Raw genomic sequence first — 20,505 nt, 5'->3', positions numbered from 1 at the left:
ATAATGCTAAAGAGGTGCTTTGGCATCTCCAAGTTCAGTCATAGGGCAGAGGGAAAGCCAGACTCAAATAAAATCCCTTGAACCTCTGGGTGAGGTTAGGAATGAGCTAGTTTTATGTTCTCTAATTAGAAAGGGAACAGAGCCATCTAAGCTGCATGGCTGAATATTAGCTGAATGGAGGTAGGATGGAGAGAAGCAAGGGCTAGTGCAAATGGGCAATGTGCACTTACTGACCTCATCTGACTGACGAATCGTCTTCAGTGCGATCCACACAGTGCCCACCATGGTGTCCCAGATCAGTCCTTTGTTCCATACCTCTACACTTAAACCCAGGTCAAGGCGACTAATCTCACTAAAGGAAAGAAGAAAGCCTTTTTTAGACAATCAGATAATGTGAAAGAAACAGCTACCTCTCCTGTTTTTCTAAACCTTGAATATGTCCTCATCAGGACTCTGTCATCACGGAAAAATCAAAATGTCCCAGATGCTGCAAGAACTCTTTAGGTTCCTAAAAACATATGTAGGGTATGCACAGAAAAATTTCTCTGTCAAAGCACAGAAAAACCCTCTCCTTTGAAGCTATAATCATGGTAGCTTGGAAATATAAATTAATAATACAGTTTCACTTGAAGAATGAGGCCAAACAATGAGGGCATAACTGCCAGGTGTATCTACCTACAATGTCCACCTTTAAGCAACAGTTTTATATGTTTTATTGCTAATACCAGCACCACCCCCAACTTTTATACCTACAGATTTTATACAGGAAACTTTGAGGAAAAGGCAAGTCTTCTTTAAAAGATATACAAAAGGGAGTCCTGGGAGAAGTAAAAGAACCTCTGAGAAGATATAAGTTTGTTGAGAGCACATGGTCAGAGGCAGGTTAGGGGCACTCAAGAGTGCTAGTTCACACCACTCAGCCTCTGGAGAAGCCACTATCAGTTAAAGGAAGCACTGTCTCTTATAAACAAAATGATCACAGGATAATGATCAATGCAATGATTTTTCTGCAACGACAACTAGAAAAAATTCTTTGAAAAGAAGGTATTCTAAGAACGAGATGACCACTAAGCAACAGCAATGTCATCCATGGAAGAATATAGCTTGGAAGGGCTAACTCAAATATAATTACAGTCTTCAGGTGGAACAAGCAAACATTTATGTTAACGCTAAAAACATTCTCCAGAAAGCTCTTATGGAAACACAAAGTTTTTTGAGGGAAAATGCAAAAAAGATGAGAAAAGTTCATTCTAGCAGGGAAAGCAGAAAGGTATTCGCAGGAAAACAAGAGGTATTCATCACATGTAGAAGTTTCAAGTTTATGCTTTTGAGAAAGCTTGGCTTCCTATTGTACTGTTAAGATACACGTTCTCAGATTCACAAGTTTGAGATGTGGTATTACAGCCATAGAATTCATATCAACTGTGTTGAAAACAAGTGAAGCAAAGACATTTTGCCCCTTTTACATAAATACAATAGAATAGAGAAGTACTGAGCTCATCTGTTCATTTAATTAATGTTCCCTGAATACATACAACACATATAGCTTGGTACTCCGGGATACCAGTACAATACAGGGCCCAGTTTCTGTCTTTAAAAATTCCAAGCTATCTGGAGAATGGTTCACAGCTGAAAAGTAGGCCTTGGAAAATATATGTTAACAACCCCAAACCTTTTGAATCTAGAAAAAGAAAATTGCTTGGGGATACAAACATAATATTCCCAAAGCAAGTCTTAAATAGCATCTCGAGCCAATAGCTAAAAGAAACAGCCAGAGGTCTTTACAGCTTGACTTGGATAAAGAAGAAAATCTGTTCTTCAGGGAACTCTGAGTGGTGTGAAGAAAAGCCCAGACAATGAGGATATCTTCTATGAGAAGCTTCTTATCTACATTTGCTCAGATGGCCCAACTAAAAGTAATCTGAGAGCTCTGTTTGTCTCATCCTCAGAGCTCTGAGGAAGTTTCTGTTTCTATTAACTCAGTCAAGAATATATGTGCACACATGTATACAACATCCTGGGCTAGGCAAATTCACAGTAAGTTAAGATTCTCTCCTTCCCCTTAAAAAAGGAACAATCTGGAATTCTCTTGTGGCACAGCAGGTTAAGGATCCAGCATTGTCACTGCAGCATCTCAGGTCGCTGCTATAGTGTGGGTTCGATTCCTGGTCTGGGAACTTCCATATGCTGCAGGCACAGCTAAAAAAAAGAAAAGAAAAGAAAAGAACAATCTAGTCCTGGAAATAAGATACAGAAATACTAAAAATAAATGAAAAATACCAAAATTAATATTAGATACTACCACATAATACATCAGGGAGAAAGAAAAAGGAGAAAGGGAGACAAACGACCAGCATTTGCATGGAGTTGTCAGTGACAGAAGGAGGACAGGGTAAAAGGAATAGGAATAAAAAGGTGGAAAATGTAGCTATTAAAGCTCATGTGTAAAAGGAGAAAGGACTGGAGTTCCCATCATGGCTCAGTGGTAATGGATCCAACTAGTATCCATGAACACATGGGTTCATTCCCTGGCCTTGCTTAGTGGCACAGCAGGTTAAGGATCCAGCATTGCCGTGAGCTGTGGTGTAGGTCACAGATGCGGCTTGGATCTGGCATTGCTGTGGCTATGGAGGAGGCCGACAGCTGCAGCTCTGATTTGACCCCTAGCCTGGGAACCTCCATATGCCGTGGGTGTGGCCCTAAAAAGACTAAATACATACATACATACATGAATAAATAAACAAAGTAAAAGGAGAAAGGACAAAATCCACAGAGAATCTCAAGGTGGGTGACAGAAGAAAATTCACACATGTCACAGCAGGGCTGAAAGGGGAAGTGCTATGGAAAACTGGAAAATAAACAGATAACAATAGGAGGGAGTGAGATGGACTGGGAGTCTGGGGTTAAGAGATGCAAATCATTACATTCAGAATGGATAAACAATGAGGTCCTACTGCATAGCACAAGGAACTATATCCAGTCTCTTGGGATAGACCATGATGGAAGATAATATAAGAAAGTGAATGTATACATATATATGTATGACTGGATCACTATGCTCTACAACAGAAATTGGCACAACATTGTAAATCAATTAAAACTAAAAAATTTTTTTTTAAATAATAAAGCTACTGTGCTGATGAGAGACTGCAGAAGATCACTACATTTCACATGCTGGGAACAGTTACGACAGTGAGTGATTACTATAGCCAAATGGAAGTCAGAAGAAAGTAGGACTGCTAAGTTTATATTCTACAGCCAAAACTGTGGTATGGCTAACAGTGGTACAGGAAGAGACTTGAAAAAAAACTGTGCATAGCTGACTTTATACAAGTGAAGAAGCACTTGGTCTCACTCTGACATCACTATAAGTGAGAAACGGAATAAATAAGGTTTATAATCATGACAAAGAGGCAACCAGGGAGAAGTCTGATAGCAAATAGCCTCTTTTCGAAGCCCTGTTCTTTCAGCTTCCAGGACACCACTATCCTGTTTCTCCTTCCTCTCAGTTCATTCCTTCTTAATCCTCTGTCCCTCTTTAAATGCTGGTGTTCTCCAGGCTCTTCCCCAGGCCCTTTACTTACACTATCTACTTTCCCCAAGCTTTCTCATCTACCCCTGTGGCTTCAACTGACCAAAGTATATCTCCAACCCGGCCTTCTTCCATGAGTGCCAGGTTCAAGTTTCTAACTATCTTCTGCAACTTTCTTCCTACCTGTCCTGTAAGAACCTCAAATATAAGCTTGTTCATAACTGATATTATATTATCTCCTATCCTAATGAGTAGCACACTAGCCACTCAATCATCCAAGAAAACTCTTTGTTCTACTTCCTTAACATCTTCTATTCATCCTTTTCTATTGATTCTTCCATTTTCATCTTAGCCCAAACCCTCATAATCTTAACCTTTAACTATTATAATAAAGTTTCCTAAGTGGTACAAATAAGCAGCAATATATAAAAAGCTCAAAGGATTAGGAGTTCCCATTGTGGCTCAGTAGGTTAAGAGCCTAATGCTGTCTCTGTGAGGATATGGGTTTGATCCCTGGCCAGGTATAGTGGGTTAAGGATCCAGTGATGCCTCAAGCTACAGCTTAGGTCACAGATGCGGATCAGATTCAGTGTTGCTGTGGCTGTGGCATAGGTCCCAGCTGCAACTCCAATAGAGCCATGGCCCAAGAATTTCCCTATGCTTCAGGTGCAGCCGTCAAAAGAAAAAGAAAAAAAAAAAAAAAAAGCCCAGAGGATTAGAATGTTTCCCCATAAAAAAAGAGTCATTCTATGTCTGAGATGCACTGTAAAACTCACAAAGGAATTTCACTTCAGTCACAAATTTCATAGCAATTTTAATATATTTTCTTGTGGGACTCCACTGTGCCCAAAAACAAATAAAACCTTGTAAAAGAGAGTAGGCCTTGAAGTTCACATCATGGCTCAGCGGTTAATGAACCCGACTAGTATCCATAAGGACGCAGGTTCAATCCCCGGTCTTGCTCAGTGGGTTAAGGATCCAGTGTTTCCATGAGCTGTGATATAGGTCACAGATACAGCTTCGATTCATGCAGATACAGCTTGGCTTCAGTGTTGCTGTAGCTCTGGCATAGGCCAATGGCTACAGCTCCAATTGGATCCCTAGCCTGGGAACTTCCATATGCCATGGGTATGGCCCTAAAAAGACACACACACGCACACACAAAAGAGAGCAGACCTTACGAGAGATAAGAGTAGAGATAAGGAAACTGACACTCAGAGAGGCTAAGTGATTTTCTCAGTCCTTCAAAATGATATTCTACATTTTTTCCCCTTTACTAGGTCAAGAAAAAAAATTGCTAAAATATAAAGAAAAAAAAGGAAATATCATTTTTATGGCCAGAGCTTACAATTATAATATACTAAATCCTATGTCTTATGTAGGCAATGCTACTAACATTTACTCATTTTCATTAATTAGATGAAGGTAGGACATTTTACTCAGTAAAACAAAAGGATTTTAAGCACAGAAATCCTCATCTTCGAAAGCAGGCAACTTGGGTACACACAGTCCTCACAAGCATAACTACATTCCTCCAAGGAGGCTTCTGAGAATCCAAGAAAGATTAAGTTAGGTTTAATAGCATGCTAAGTATGTTATACTATAGCTAATTCTGACCATTAGGAAAATCTGGCTAGGCAGTATTTTCACCAACATAAACTAACTGGAAGTTTACTTGAATACATAATTCACTTCTAAGAACAGATTAAAAATTCGGGAGAAAACAAAACTGCAGATGTATTTCACCTACCACACACCTCATTTGCTCCTCTAATTTTCTTTTCTTTTTTTGTTTTTGTTTTTTATGGCTGCACCCACAGCATATGAAAGTTCCCAGGTTAGGGGTTGAATCAGAGCTGAGCTGCTGGCCTACACCACAATTATAGAAACACAGGATCCAAGCCTCGTCTGTGACTTATACCACAGCTCGTGGTAATGCCAGGTCCTTAACCCACTGTGGGTCCAGGGATCGAACCCACATCCTCATGGATCCTAGCCGGGTTTGTTAACTGCTGAGCCATGAAGAGAACTCCCCATCTCTCTAATTTTCTAAAAGAATATTTAACATGCTATTAAAATATGTTTTTAGGCACTTACATATTTTATAAATCTTAGATATACACAAAATCACGAGCTTCTTCTACTTGTCTAATCCAGTCTGATTACCTTGGAAAGATTATCAAATATCATAGACATGCTGCTGCTACAAAGTACTTACAACATAAAATCTTGTTCCCAGGAAGGTTGATCACCACGAACTGCTACAGTTGTGCTCTTCACATTTTGCACTTTCAGGGTCACATATGTGTTAAATTTGTCTTTGAAAAACATACAAAACAAAGACGTAATACTTAGTGCTTAGATTGTTACCAAATCTCACAAGGCCTTTGGAATTAAGCAATGTCTAAATTACAGTATTACATGTAGGAAAAAAACAAAATTATATATTGTACAGTACAGCATCATTCTAAGCATAGAGCTACAAAAAGTTGTAAAATACATTCTCAAAAACATAATCTATAACAATATTTTTCAAATTTAAGAAATATTTCTAACTAGTGGATACATATACACATAATACAAACACAAAAGCTTTAGGAAATAAAATATGAGATACACTGATATTTCCTTTTCTAACTTATTTAATTAAAATGTTAATCACAACCAACTAAATAGATTTTATTGCCCACCAACAGTTTGAAAAAAATAATAATCTAATTGATTTTGTAGGAGAGAAGACATGCAAATTTAATAAAATGTATAAAGAAATAAGTACCATAGAGAAAGAGAAAAAAATCCAGAAGAGGAAAGAAGAGTTACCTCTAGCTGTTTACAGGACAAGAATTGAGGAAAAATCCTCATAAAGGAAGTAGATTTCAAGCTTAATCTATTGAGTGTGGCCTAAAGCACAACTTACATAAAAAGAAATATTATTACAGAGTTGTAAAAAGGAAATTCTCTAACTTGAGTGTATAAGTTGAGTACTAAACAAAGATAGGTTTGAAAAAAAACAAAGGTAGGTGGCCTGGATCTCAAAACTCAGAAATCTAACCTAATGCTTAATTAACACAGCACATTCTGTGACTTCCTCTGTATATCCATGATTAAGGGCACTGAATTGAGAGTTCACTTTTTCGTTTTTTTTTCTTTTCTTCTTCTTTTTTTTAGGGCTGCACCTGTGGCATATGGAAGTTCCCAGACTAGGGAGGGGTCCAACTGGAGCTGGACCTGCCAGCCTACACCACAGCCACCACAATGCCAGATCCAAGCCACATCTATGACCTACGAAGCAGCTTGCAGTAACGCTGGATCCTTAACCCATTGAGTGAGGCCAGGGATCAAACCCACACCTTTGTGGACAATAGCTGTGTTCCTAACCTGCTAAGCCATAATGGGAACTCCCAAGAGTTCACTTTTCTATGAAAGAAGTTAATAATAACTTGGTAAAATGAAAAAAAATTATCATTTTTGACTCATCAAATTGTCAAAGACTGCTTAAAACAATTACCTCATATTAGACATGTGAGAAAATGGGCTCTGTCATGCACTTTCAGCAAAATGTAACTCTCTTAAAAATATCAATGAATTAAATGAAATCAATGATTTTTTGAAAGACTGCTTTTAAATCACATCAAGTTATGTGGAGAAGGACATAATAATTAAAAACTGGCCTTACCTGGTGAACCTTGGAATTTGGCTCTTTTAACTGCAAGAGAGAAAAAGAAGATACCATGAAGAATTTTTGGAAATTAATTTATTCAATCAACATTTCTTGAGTAACTACTAGATGCCAAAATTAGAGTTAGAACAAGATTTTTTAGGTCTAAATTATTAAAGAAAAGACGCTAGGACTTTTAATCAAACCTGGAAGGCAGAGAGTAAGAAGAAGGGCCCTTAAAAGCCATCCAATCTAATCACTTACTAAGGTCAGAAATCTCCTACAGCCTCCTGACAAGAAGGTAGAGGGAACTAAATTACTACTATGGCGGGCAACCAATTTCATGTCAGGTATCATTCTAAGGTTTAAATTACATATGTTCCTTTACTTAAAACCCATCATAGGAACTCCCTCATTGTATTCATGCCAAAAGAAGCACTTAACAGGCCAGATCTAGACAAAAGGTTTTAAACAAGAGTGAGAAGTAATTTCTGGGAATAAGCAGTTATCAAGAAGAGCTCCTGTCCAAATGATCACAAAGAGCTCAGTTTCCAAAACATCAGTGGAGAACAACAAAAGACGGAATCCCACACTGGGAGTATAGCATGCTAGTCCTTAACAAAGGTCAAAGACCAAACATTCAGGAACCTGCTAAATTCCAGAAAGCACCAACTACCTTTCTGTCAATGAAGATTAGAACTAAGTGCCACAGGGAGGGAAAAAAAGGAAAGCTCAAGATCCAGGGCCTGAAAAGGATACTCAAGGGTACAGATCTGTCATTCTCCTTGTCCAGCATCACAAATCAGTTTCATTTTAGCTTACCTTCAAGTCCTGATTTTTCCAAGAGATGGGTAATTCAGTACATTTTACAAGGCCCTCTCTATTTTCCTGGTGCTAAAATCTATTTCTTTTCATTGAATCAAAGTATGCCTCCCACTGGACTGCTGCTTTTAGACTCATGTCAATTCCTCTTCCCAAATATTCTTCAATTTCATTTAATTCAAGACTTACTGTAAAAGCTACAGTAATCAAGACAGTGAGGTAGTGGCATAAAAATAGACATAGACCAATGGAGTAAAATAGAAACAAATATAAATATATTATATAAAATATAATATATAATTACATAAATCATAATAAAATAACATATTATCCTTGCCTCATACCATATGCAAAACTTAACTTGAAATTAATCATTAATAAAACATGTGGGAGTTCCCATCGAGGCTCAGTGGGAACAAATCTGACTAGCGTCCATGAGGATGCAGGTTAGATCCCTGTTCTCACCCAGTGGGTTAAGGATCCAGCATTGCTGTGAGCTGTGGTATAGGTCACAGACAAGGCACAGATCTTCAGCTGCTGTGACTGTGGCGTAGGCCAACAGCTACAGCTCGGATTTGACCCCTAGCCTGGGAACCTCCCTATGCCGCAGGTATAGCCCTAAAAATAAAAAGAAAAAGAAAAAAAGAAAAAAAAAATGTGTTCCTCAAAGACCCTGTTAAAAAAGTAAGTCACAGACTGAGAAGAAATATTTGCAAAACCTATCTGTTTTCTTTTTTTTTTATGGCCACAACTGTGACATATGGAAGTTTCCGGACCAGGGACTGAACCCACACCACAGCCGTTACCTATGCCACAGCTGCAGAAACACCAGATCCTTTAACCCACTGCTCCTGCCAGGGATCAAACTTTCACCTCCAAAGTGACCCGAGCCACAGCAATCAGATTCTTAACCCACTGTACCACAGCAGGAACTCCAAAACATATAAGACTAATAAAGGACTATAAAAAAGAAATCTCAAAACTCAAAATTAAGAAAACAAAGAACCCACATTTTCAAATTGGACAGAAAATTTGAATAGACACTTCACCAAAAGGGATGTACAGGTGGCAAATAAGCATATGACTAGAAGCTCAATGTCATTAGTCATCAAAGACATGTTAATTAAAAACATAATGAGAGGGAGTTCCCATTGTGGCTCAGCAGTAATGAATCCAACCAGTATCAATGAGGATGCCAGTTTGATCCCTGGCTTCACTCAGTGGGTTGGGTATCTGGCATTGCCATAAGCTGTGGTGCAGGTCGCAGACATGGCTCAGATCTGGCTTTGCTCTGGCTGTGGCATAGGCTAGCAATTGTGGCTCTGATTTGATCCCTAGCCTGGGAACTTCCATATGCTGCTAGTGCAACCCTTAAAAAAAGTAAAAAAAGAAAGAAAACAGGGTGCAGCCCTAAAGAGCAAAAAAAAAAAAAAAAAAAAAAGAGAGAGAGAGAGAGATAACACTATACACCCACTAGATTATATAAAATTTTAAAATATGACAAAGCCAAGTGTTAATGAGAATGAGGAGCAACTAGAACTCTCATAAATTGCTGATGAGAATACAAAGTGGAATAATCATTTTGGGAAACAGCCTGGCAGTTTCTTACAAAGTTATGCATATCTATCATATATTCCAGAAATTAGCCTTCTAAGTATTTACCCCCAAAAATGAAAATTTATGTCCATACAAATACTTGTGCATGAATGCTCCTAAGAACTTTATTCATAATAGCCAAAAACCTAGAAAGAACCCAAATGTCTTGATTAACTGGTAATTAGATAAACAAATTGTGGCATATCTATACAATGGTATACTACTCAGCAATAGAAATGAAACAGCTACTGATACTCAGCAAAAAGCAATTGAGAAGCAAATTTTGCTAATTTAAAGAAGCTAAACATAAGACCACATACTGTATGACTCCATTTATATAAATAACGTGCTAGAAAAGGCAATACCATAATGGAAAGTACAGCAGACAAAGGAACATGACAACATTTTGGGGTGATGGAATTGTCTATATCTCAACTACAATGGCATTTACAATGACTACATTTGTTGGTCAAAAATCAAAAAATCTTTTTAACAATTCTACACTTGGGAATTTACTTACATATAGATTCCGTCGGTACAGAAAGAAGTCTATATCAGTTAATAAAATGAACCAATGGTTATAATAGCAAAAAAAATTAGGGGCTGAATTGCAAGACTGATATTATTCAAGGTCCAAAGCGTTTCTTGTCTAAACGTGACAAGAAAACTTTAGAATTTTCAGAAGAAAATATAAAGGAACAAATACTCTGTATGATGGCGGAATGGATTGATTGATAGACAAATAGAAAGACATATTTTAGAATAAATATCATGAAAGGAAAAACTGCATGTCAACTTGAAAGTGATTATATCTTGAAAGAAAAGGGACTGAGACTGTAAATGATGCTTTAACTTTTATCTATATTAGTTTTTTAATCTGAATATAAACAATAAACGTTAAATCTAGGTGGTGTGTACGTGAGTATGTAATATATTATTCTCTATACTTTTTCCTTTTCTTTTCTTTTCTTTTTTGCTTTTTAGGGCCACACTCACAGCATATGGAAGTTCCCAGGCTAGAGGTCGAATCGGAGCTACAGCTGCTGGCCTATGCCACAGCCACAGCAACACGGGATCTGAGTCATGTCTACAACCACAGCTCACGGCAACACTGGATCCCCGACCCACTTATCAAAGCCAGGGATCGAACCCGAAACCTCATGGATACTAGCCGGGTTCATTTCCAGTGCGCCACAACAGGAACTCCCTTTTATAACATTTTTACTCTTGTATATGACATGGTCCTCTATGCTGAGCAGATGGTATGATGATCTATGTAAAAAATATGAAAGAATCAACCAAAAAACTCCTGGAACTAAATAAGCAATTATGACAAGGTTGTAAAATACAAGGTTTGTGTACAAAAGTAAATCATTTTCCTGTATACTAACAATGAATGAGTGAAATGTGAAGTTACAGATACATTACCATTTACATTAGCACCCCCCCAAAAAAGAAATACTTAGGTATTAAATCTAACAAAATTTGTATAAGGTCTCTGTACAAATAGAGTTTGCTATGAAGCAAACTACAAAACTGATGAAAGCTAATGAAGAAAAACTTAATAAATAGATATTCCATGTTCATGGATAGGAAGACTTGATATTGTCAAGATGTCAGTTCTTCCCAACTTCATCTATAGATTCAACAAAATCCTTATCAAAATCCTAGCAGGTTAGTTTGTGGATATGGACAAACTAATTCTAAAATTTACATGGAGAGGAAACAGACCCAGAATAGCCAACTCAGTACTGAAGTAAAAGAACAAACTTAGAGGACTGACACTACCCAACCTTAAGACTTATTATAAAAGCTAATAGTTATTAAGACAGGAGTTCCCATCGTGGCTCAGTGGTTAACAACTCCGACTAGGAACTGTGAGGTTGCGGGTTCGATCCCTGGCCTCGCTCAGTGGGTTGGGGATCTGGTGTTGCCATGAGCTGTGGTGTAGGTCACAGATATAGCTAGGATCCCGCATTGCTGTGGCTCTTACGTAGGCGGGCGGCTACAGTTCCTATTAGACCCCTAGCCTGGGAACCTCCATATGCTGTGGGTGCGGACCTAAAAAGACAAAAAAAAAAAAAAAAAAAAAAAAAAAGAAAAGAATAGTAATCAAGCCCCTTATGGTCTAAAAAAAGAATAGACAAATAGACCAATGGAACAAAACAGAGAGCTAGAAATAGGCCCATATAAAAAACAGTCAAATGATCTCTGACAAAGGAGCAAAAGCAATACAATGGAACAATGATAGTCTTTTCAACAAATGGGGCTGGGACAAATTTCGACATGTAAAAAAAAATTAATCTAAAATTACAGAAATTAACTCAAAACGAATCATAGACCTAAATGTAAAATACTAAAACTAAAAAACTCCTAGAAAATATCATAGAAGAAAACCTAGATGACCGAGGATGTGGTGACAATTTTTTGCATACCACACCCAAGCAACAATTCATGAAAGAATAATAGATAAGCTTGAGTTCCTTAAACTAAAAAACTTCTGCTCTGTGAATGACAATTCAAGAGAAACAAGCCACAGGCTAGGAGAAATAATTTGCAAAAGACACAACTAATAAAAGACTGTTATCCAAAATATACACAGAACTCTTAAAAATTCAACATAAGAAAACGCACCATCTGATTTTAAAATTGGCCAAAGACCTTAACAGACACCTCATCAAAGACACACATATGACAAGTAACTACATGAAAAGATGTTCAACCTCATACGTCATTAGGAAATTATAGAGTAAAATATCTATCTATAAAATGATGTTGAACAAGAAGGAAAAACTAAATTAAATGGATAAGTCCTTTGGGCTCCCTAGTTCAAAATACTCTTCCTCTGCTGAAGAAATCCTGAGAAAGATGGGAAGCAGAATCTTACAACTCACTGCAGAAGCCAAAGGGAGCAGACCTAGGTGCAGCAATCATGCTTCCAACTTGAATTTTGAATGACTGAAACAAAGATACAGGGTTGGTTAGAGAAAGCTGCACAGATGTTGGGATTCCAATAGAAGGATGTGACTGTCCAAGTAAGTGGAGTTCTGAAGGACAACAGTGTATGTCCAGCAATGTGAGAACACCACAATGACCATTACTGTTAATGGATGTTATGAAGTTTTATGCCCATTTCCCTTTTTACTTCCATTTTACAGTTAAAGAGAAACTTGATCTTAGAGAGGTTCTGTGGCTGGGAACATCACATGGACAGTTAATAATGGAGCTAAATAATAGACTCTAAGTCTATTTCTTTGCATTTCACCAGAATGCCATCCCAGAAGCAGCTGCAGGAGGAAGAGAAAAAAAGAAAAAACATTGTCCCTATCCTAAGGAAGGTGAAAGAGAGAGAAAAAACAATGCGAATGTACAGAGGAAAGAACTAATCATATAATTCACCATGAACCTAGAAACCAAAATGTAGTTAAGATAAAGCAATCTAAAAAGAAAGGACAGATAAGTAAGACTAGGATTAATAATCAAAGACGTCATCAAATAGAAGTAGAACTGGGATTAAGGACATGGATGAAACAGAGAAAAGCAAAAAGAAGGAACAACAATACAAAAGGCACGGAGCACTTTTTCAGTCCAATGAGAGGCAAAGTCCATTAGGGGACTAGTTAGACAACAAGGCTAAAACAAGAGAATTGTGGTATCCCAAATCCAGAGCTTTTCCTATTTAATTTCTTCAAAAATAAATCTTTCTAAATCTGCTTTGGGGAAAAAAAAAAAAAAAAAAAAAAAGCATGAGGAGAGAGGATACCAGGAGAGACTAGAAATGAAGTAGATACCTTTTGTTTCTTTTCAGTTTTTCCAGGCATAGCCCATCTTTTTTATCATCACCTACTCCTCTATGAAACTGCACCAATATGCCTTCTGTCCTGTCACTGTATCCTATCACTGTATTAAAGTCTTAACCCTTTCTAAATTGCAGATGCCTTTGAAAATTTAACAAAAGCTACAAGCTTGCTCTCCAGAAAAATGCATGTGCATCCACAAAACAATGTGCATATCAAGGAGAAATCCATGCAGGTTAAGACTGTCTGCTAAGGAGTTCTTATTGTGGGTCAGCTGGTTACAAACCCATCTAGTATCCATGAGGATGTGGGTTCAATCCCTGGCCTCACTCGGTGGGTTAAGGATCCGGTGTTGCCATGAGCTGTGATGTAGGTTGCAGAGCCGGCTTGGATCCCGTGTTGCTGTGGCTGTGGTGTAGGCTGGCAGCTGCAGCTCCAATTTGACCCCTAGACTGGGAACTTCCATATGTACTCCCCCCCCAAAAATGAAATGATGTGAAACAACATTGAAACAAAATATTCATTCCAGTTACCATTTTAAAACTGTCATGCCACTTCCTTCTGGCTTCCATGGTTTCTGACGAGAAATCCATAGTAATTCACATTATTTTTCTCCTATATTGGGAAAGTATAATTTCTCTCTTGTTGGCTTCCGTATTTTTATCTTTATGGAAGTTTGATTATGATGTGTCTTTGTGTCTTTCCTTGGGTTTCCCTGTTTGGAGTTCGCTCAGCTTCTTAAATCTGTAGATTTATGACTTTTGTCAAATTTGAGCAACTTTCAGCCATTATTTCTCTGGATACTTTTTCATCCCCATTCTCCTTTTCCTTTCCTGGGATTCCGATAACACGAATGTCAGATCTATTGTTATAATTTCACAGGTCTCTGAATTTGTTTTCATCATTTCCCCCTGATCTCTCTGTTGTTCAAATCTTAATTTCTATTATCCCATCTTCATGTTCTCTGAATCTATGTCCTCTCTCTTCTGCTATTAAGCTCATCCATTGAGTTTTTTAATTTTGGTTATTATATTTTTTAGTTCTAAAATTTCCACTTGGTTCTTCTTTGTACCTTTTATTTCTGTGCCAAGAGCTTCTAGCTTTTCCTTTATTTAGTTCAATTACAAAGTTTCTACAATAAGCTTCTGACATTGCCTCAAGCTGCAGCATACATCACAGATACAGCTCAAATTCAGTGTTGCTGTCACTATGGCATAGCCCTGCAGCTGCAGCTCCAATTCGACCCCTAGCCCAGGAACTCCCATGTGCCACAAGTGCAGCCATAAAAAGAAAAAGAAAATTAACTAAGCTCATTTGTATCATATTTTAGATTCCACATATAAGTGATATATATTGTCTTTCTCTGTCTGATTTACTCCCTTAGTATAGTAATCTCTAGGTCGATCCACGTTGCTGCAAATGGCATTATTTCTTTTTTATAGCTGAGTAGCATTCCACTGTATGGACATTTAGGTTTTTTCCATGTCTTGGCTATTGCAAATAGTGCTGCTATGAACATTGTGGTGTATTTACCTTTTAGAATTAGAGTTTCCTCCAGATATATGCCCGTCAGTGGGATTGCTGGATCATAAGTAACTCCATTTTTAGTTTTTTTAAGGAAACTCCATACTGTTTTCCATAGTGGCTACACCAGTTTACATTCCCACCATCAGAGTAAGACGATTCCCTTGCTACACACCCTCTCCAGCATTTATTGTTTGTGCACTTTTTAATGACGGCCATTCTGACCAGTGTGAGGTGATACCTCATGGTAGTTTTTATTTGCATTTCTTCTGTCTGTCTGTCTGTCTTCTTAGGGCCACACCTGTGGTATATGGAGGTTCCCAGACTAGGAGATGAATCAGAGCCATAGCTGCTGGCCTACACCACAGCCACAGCCACTCCAGATCCCAACCTACACCACAGCTCACAGCAATGCCATATCCTTAACCCATTGAGCAAGGCCAGGGATGGAACTCACATCCTCACAGATACTAGTTGAGTTGTTGAAATCGTTCCTGCTAAGCTACAACAGAAACTCTGAATCAACAATTTCCTCAAATTGTTAAATAATAGATTAATCAACAGACTTTTTAATCTATCTAAATATGAAGTTAATTTCAAAATAGTATTTTCAGTTAAAGCTGAGAAGAGCTCCAGCAACTGCACACAATCCCTCCTCATCATCTAATTCCACACTATCATCAGGTGTGAAAAACAAGGAGAAAAGTAAGATGTGTGAAAAAGAGAGAAAATGACTGAAAACAAGCTAAGACTCGGGCCAACATGAAAACCCTGGAAGTTAGGGCTAAAGAGAAAATGCACAGGCAGAGCATTTGGCTCCAGGTTCCTTACAAATAAAAAGTAAAAATAAGAGATCACCTTTGCTTCTTTTTTAATATTATGCCTAATGCTCAAAACACTGTAACTTCAGTTTCTGAGTTTTCCTGACCTTGCTAAAGAATCAAATCTATAACTGGCACCCTTGAGATTATAGGAAATAATCCTATTTACACTGACTCTGCATCCAGTGACCTGGTTCCTCAGGCACCAGGAATGGCTAACCTGCCTTGTTCTAGACTGTCTTTCTCATGAAATAATTTCCAAAGCCTTGTACCTTAGTGCCCTGTTTGCAACCTCCTGTTTTAGAATCCACATTAAAGTGTTACCTCTTAAATACAATAGCCACCATTTCTTTTTTATTTAAACATTAACATTTAAAAAGATGGGAATCATATATAACCCTACTGCCCTGATTTCAATCTGGTATAGTATACATTTTTTTTAATATAGTTGCAATTATTAATATAATTTTATTATACTTTTACATTTGCCAACTATTTGGTCATAAAGATGTACTAACTGTAACATCTGTCAAACAACTGACCACAGGAATTGACTGAGGTGTTCTGACTAGCAAGATGTCTTTTTTCCTTCCTTCTCCTTTATGAACAACTACCAAGTGGCAGGGCATTTTCTACTGTGGCAAACGTAGCTACACCAAGCAGACCCATTCTCTAGAAAGGAGGACTATTCTGCCACAAAGCAGCAGGGCAGCCATACCAGATTTGAAACTGCCAAAGCAAATTTGCCAAATATAAATAAAATTCTACACAAAGAGAAGTTTCACCTAGCAAGGTAATTTGCAGTCAGGACTCCCTCCTCATTTCCTGAGGTTGTGGGATCACTTAACTGGCAATCAGGGCCCTATGTTAAAATCTAAGATGAGGCTTCTAACAGGAAATGGAGAGTGAGGCTACCTAAGATATACTCTTCCTGTTTGTAGAAGGGGAAAAGGCTACATATGAATGAATATCTCACTATTTGTGGGTGAAAAAACATTTAAATTGTTTATAAGAAGACCATGAAATGATTAAAAAGCAATATAAGAAAAATGGCACTCAAGGAGTTTCCATCATGGCTGAGTGGTAAAGGAACCCAACTAGTATCCATGAGGACACAGGTTCAATCCCTGGCTTCACTCAGGGGGTTAAGAATCTGGAGGTGCTGTGGCTGTGGTGTAGGCTGACAACTGCAGCTCCAATTGAACCCCTAGCCTGGGAACTTCTATATGCCAAGAGTGTGGCCCTAAAAAGACAAAAAAAAAAAAGAAAGAAAGAAAAATACCACTCAAAAGCAAACACTTTTAAAATTATGTATTGCAGGAATTCCCCTGTGGCACAGTGAGTTAAAGATCTGGTGTTGTCAACTGCAGCAGCTGGAATGCCACTGTGGCACAAGTCCAGTCCCTGGCCTGGGAACTTCCACATGGCACAGGTGTACAGAAAAAAAAAATTATGTTAAAAAAAAAAATTTGTACTGCAAAAAAAAAATTTAGGCAGTATTTCACAGCTTCTAAATTTTTAAAAAATAGAGTCACAGAAGCAAAATTTAAGAAAAATAAGCTGGATTTCCCGTTGTGGCTCAGTGGAAACAAATCTGGCTAGCATCCATGAGGATGCAGGCTCAATCCCCTGGCCTCGCTCAGTGGGTTAAGGATCCGGCATTGCTGTAAGCTGTAATATAGGCCAGCAGCTACAGCTCTGATTAGACCCCTAACCTGGGAACCTCCATATGCCATGGGTGCAGCCCTAAAAAGAAGAAAGAAAAAGAAGCTCAGTGAGATAAGAATATTAAAATAAACATTAAAAAATATAAATTTCATTAGAAATAGTGATAGAAGAGTCAACTTTGAAGAAACTGAAGTGATAATTTAAAAGATAAATTTAAGGAGTTCCCTGGTAGCTCAATGGGTTAAGGATCTGGCACTGTCAGTGCTATGGCCTTGGGTTTGTTCCCTGGCCTGGCAACTTCTGCATGCCGTGGATGTGACCAAAAAAAATTGTTTTTTTTAAGAAAGAAAGTTTTCTTCAGATGAAAAAAGAGCTCAAGGGACATGATGGAAGAAAGTACGAGAAAAAGAATGTATATGTATAATTGGATCACTATGCTGTACAGTAGAAACTGACATAACACTATAAATCAATTATGATTAAAATAAAAAATTTTTTAAAAGAGCTCAAGGGTCTAAGATTAATGGGAAAAAAAAAAAACAGACTCACAAACATAGAGAACAGACTGTGGTTGTGAAGAAGGAAAGAGGAGAGAGTGGGATGGATTGGGAGTCTGGGGTTAGTAAAAGCAAACCTTTACATTTAGAATGGATAAGCAATGAGGTTCTACTGTATAGCACAGGAAACTATATCCAGTCTCTTGGTATAAACCATGATAGAATATAAGAAAAGGAATGTGTATATATACACACATACACACGAGTGACTGGTTAACTTTGTTGTACAGGAGAAATTGGCACATTATAAATCAACTATACTTTAATTAAAAAATAAAAAGATTAATGAAAAAAGAAGGGATCATACCTAAAAATATTTTAGTAAAAAAACACCATCTATCTACATTTTTGTAATTACAAAATGACCCCAAAAATGGCAAGCCAAGTACTTTATACCTAGGCACCTGACATTCACCTATGGAAAGAAATCCATTATACTCTAGGTGCTCTGCTAAAATAAACACTGTATCATAAGCCCTGAGCTAACAAGGAAAGTAACCTAATACAATTCTCCATGTATTTAAATACCTCTATCTACAGCATGACTGCACCATCCTGTCCCTCTTTGATTAATTCAAAAGTGATCAGCAGCCCCAAGGGCAGTCATCAGTAGACAGATGCTCTCAAAGAAAAACTGTGCTAAAAATAGACATTTATAAGGGATAGTGACTGACCATATCAATCAGCACCTCATTTAGGGAATAGAAATGTGAATCACACAAACAAATCAGAGAAGTGAGGACAAAAGAAGGGGGAAAAAATCAAGGAGGAAAAACTCAACATTATGTCTCCACTGCACACTGACAAATTCCTAAGGCATAAGGGGTAATAAGATAGCCTCTTTATTACAATGCATTTGATGCTGAACAACCTTTTAATTTCCAAATTAAGCTGTATTCTCTGTGAAGGTCTGATTCCTGTTCTTGCTAGGAAACCTAGTTATGTGGCTTTGCTGGTTTTCACAAGGCTAGGCCCACATCTGACAATTATCTTATCTTTACTTCCTTTTTTATCCTCAGAGGTGAGGGAAAAAATAGTGCATTTGAGCAATCTCTGGTAACTTAATCATGATTGGAACATAGAGTGGGGACAGGAAATGGCAAGAGTGGAGGAGAAAGCTGAGGATGACCATTAAATGTCTTGTAAACCAGTCCAAGGAATTTGGAGATCAAGACTTTATCCTGAGGGATTTTAAGCAGGGTTTAAGCCCTGATCAGATTTACATTTTAAAAAAAAGTGATTCTTACTGCAGTATACAGAATAAAATAAAAGGCCAAGACCATTTTAAAAGAATTCCAGATTATCAAGGATGGTAGCCTGTACCAAAACAGGAAGAACTAGAAGGAAGATGAAGCTAAGAAGAAAAATGTGATAATATTCTTTTTTTTTTTTTCTTTCTTTTCTTTTCTTCTTTTGTGGCTGCCCCACAGCATATGGAGTTCCCAGGCCAGGGATCAGATCTGAGTTACAGTCGAGACTTACACTGTGGCAATACCAGATCCTTTAACCAAATGTGTGGGGCCAGGGATCAAACCCCATGTCCTTGACACTGCAGAGATGCTGCTGATCCCCTTCCACCACAGTGGGAACTCTGGTGATGACATTCTTAACAGGAAAGCCAAAGCCTGGGAAAGCTGGAGCAATCACTACAACTCATGGCTGGCATGTCCTTGCAGAACTGGAGATACACTGAACACCGGCTACCCTATACCCACATATAAAGTACAGCATAAAGAAAGTAAGCAACAGGAGTTCCCATCGTGGCGCAGTGGCTAATGAATCCGACTAGGAACCATGAGGTTGCAGGTTCGATCCCTGGCCTTGCTCATTGGGTTAAGGATCTGGCGTTGCCATGAGCTGTGGTGTAGGTCACAGACGTGGCTTGGATCCACGTTGCTGTGGCTGTGGTGTAGGCCAGCGGCCAACAGCTCCAATTAGACCCCTAGCCTGGGAACCTCCATGTGCCATGGGAGCAGCCCTAGAAAAGGCAAAAAGACAAAAATAAATAAATAAATAAGCAACAAAGAGATGAAGGGGAGAGAGTAGCAAATAAATAGGTTTTAGTCCAATACCCTGCTTGCCCTAAGAAATACTAAACATGTTCTTCTTAAAGAAACTTCTAACGGGAAAGAGTAGAGACTACTGTTTATCCTAACAAAATTAGATCTTACTGATCAACCCTTTAAACTATACACACATATAACTTTGATTAAAATGGTTTTTTTAAAGTAATGCTGGCAGGAAAGGACAAAGAAAAAGTTTATACAGAAAAAACATTTAGCTTAGTGGTTAACTGTAATTGGTCCCAGAATCTGATTGAGGAGGTTACAACCCCAGCTACTTCCATTTATTTGCTGTGTGATCTTGGGCAAGTTAGTTCTTAATCTGTCTGGGCCTATGTCTAAATTTCTTTAAAATACAGTTAAGTGATATATGAAGATTAAGTTAATAAATGTAAAGCACTTAGAACAGATTCTGGCGCACAGTAGGCAGTCAATAAATGTTAGCTATTACACTGATGATTGTTAAT

At 37.9% G+C, this 20,505-nt stretch overlaps 1 protein-coding gene across 7 annotated transcripts in view; it reads right to left on the bottom strand.

The window, feature by feature from the left end:
- Positions 1 to 20,505, bottom strand: part of UNC13B (unc-13 homolog B) — a 239,348-nt gene that overhangs the window by 181,462 nt on the left and 37,381 nt on the right. For all 7 annotated transcript variants that reach the window (XM_021065583.1, XM_021065567.1, XM_021065570.1 and 4 more), the window contains exons 2-4: positions 7,209 to 7,238; positions 5,751 to 5,850; positions 235 to 352 (exon numbers count right to left, since the gene is read on the bottom strand). In XM_021065583.1, the coding sequence (XP_020921242.1) occupies positions 235 to 352; positions 5,751 to 5,850; positions 7,209 to 7,238 (248 nt within the window). The remainder of the gene's footprint in view (positions 1 to 234; positions 353 to 5,750; positions 5,851 to 7,208; positions 7,239 to 20,505) is intronic.

The sequence above is a fragment of the Sus scrofa genome, chromosome 1 (genome assembly GCF_000003025.6).
Source record: "Sus scrofa isolate TJ Tabasco breed Duroc chromosome 1, Sscrofa11.1, whole genome shotgun sequence".
Lineage (NCBI taxonomy): Eukaryota > Metazoa > Chordata > Mammalia > Artiodactyla > Suidae > Sus > Sus scrofa.
This window is presented reverse-complemented; position numbering and strand designations above follow the sequence as displayed.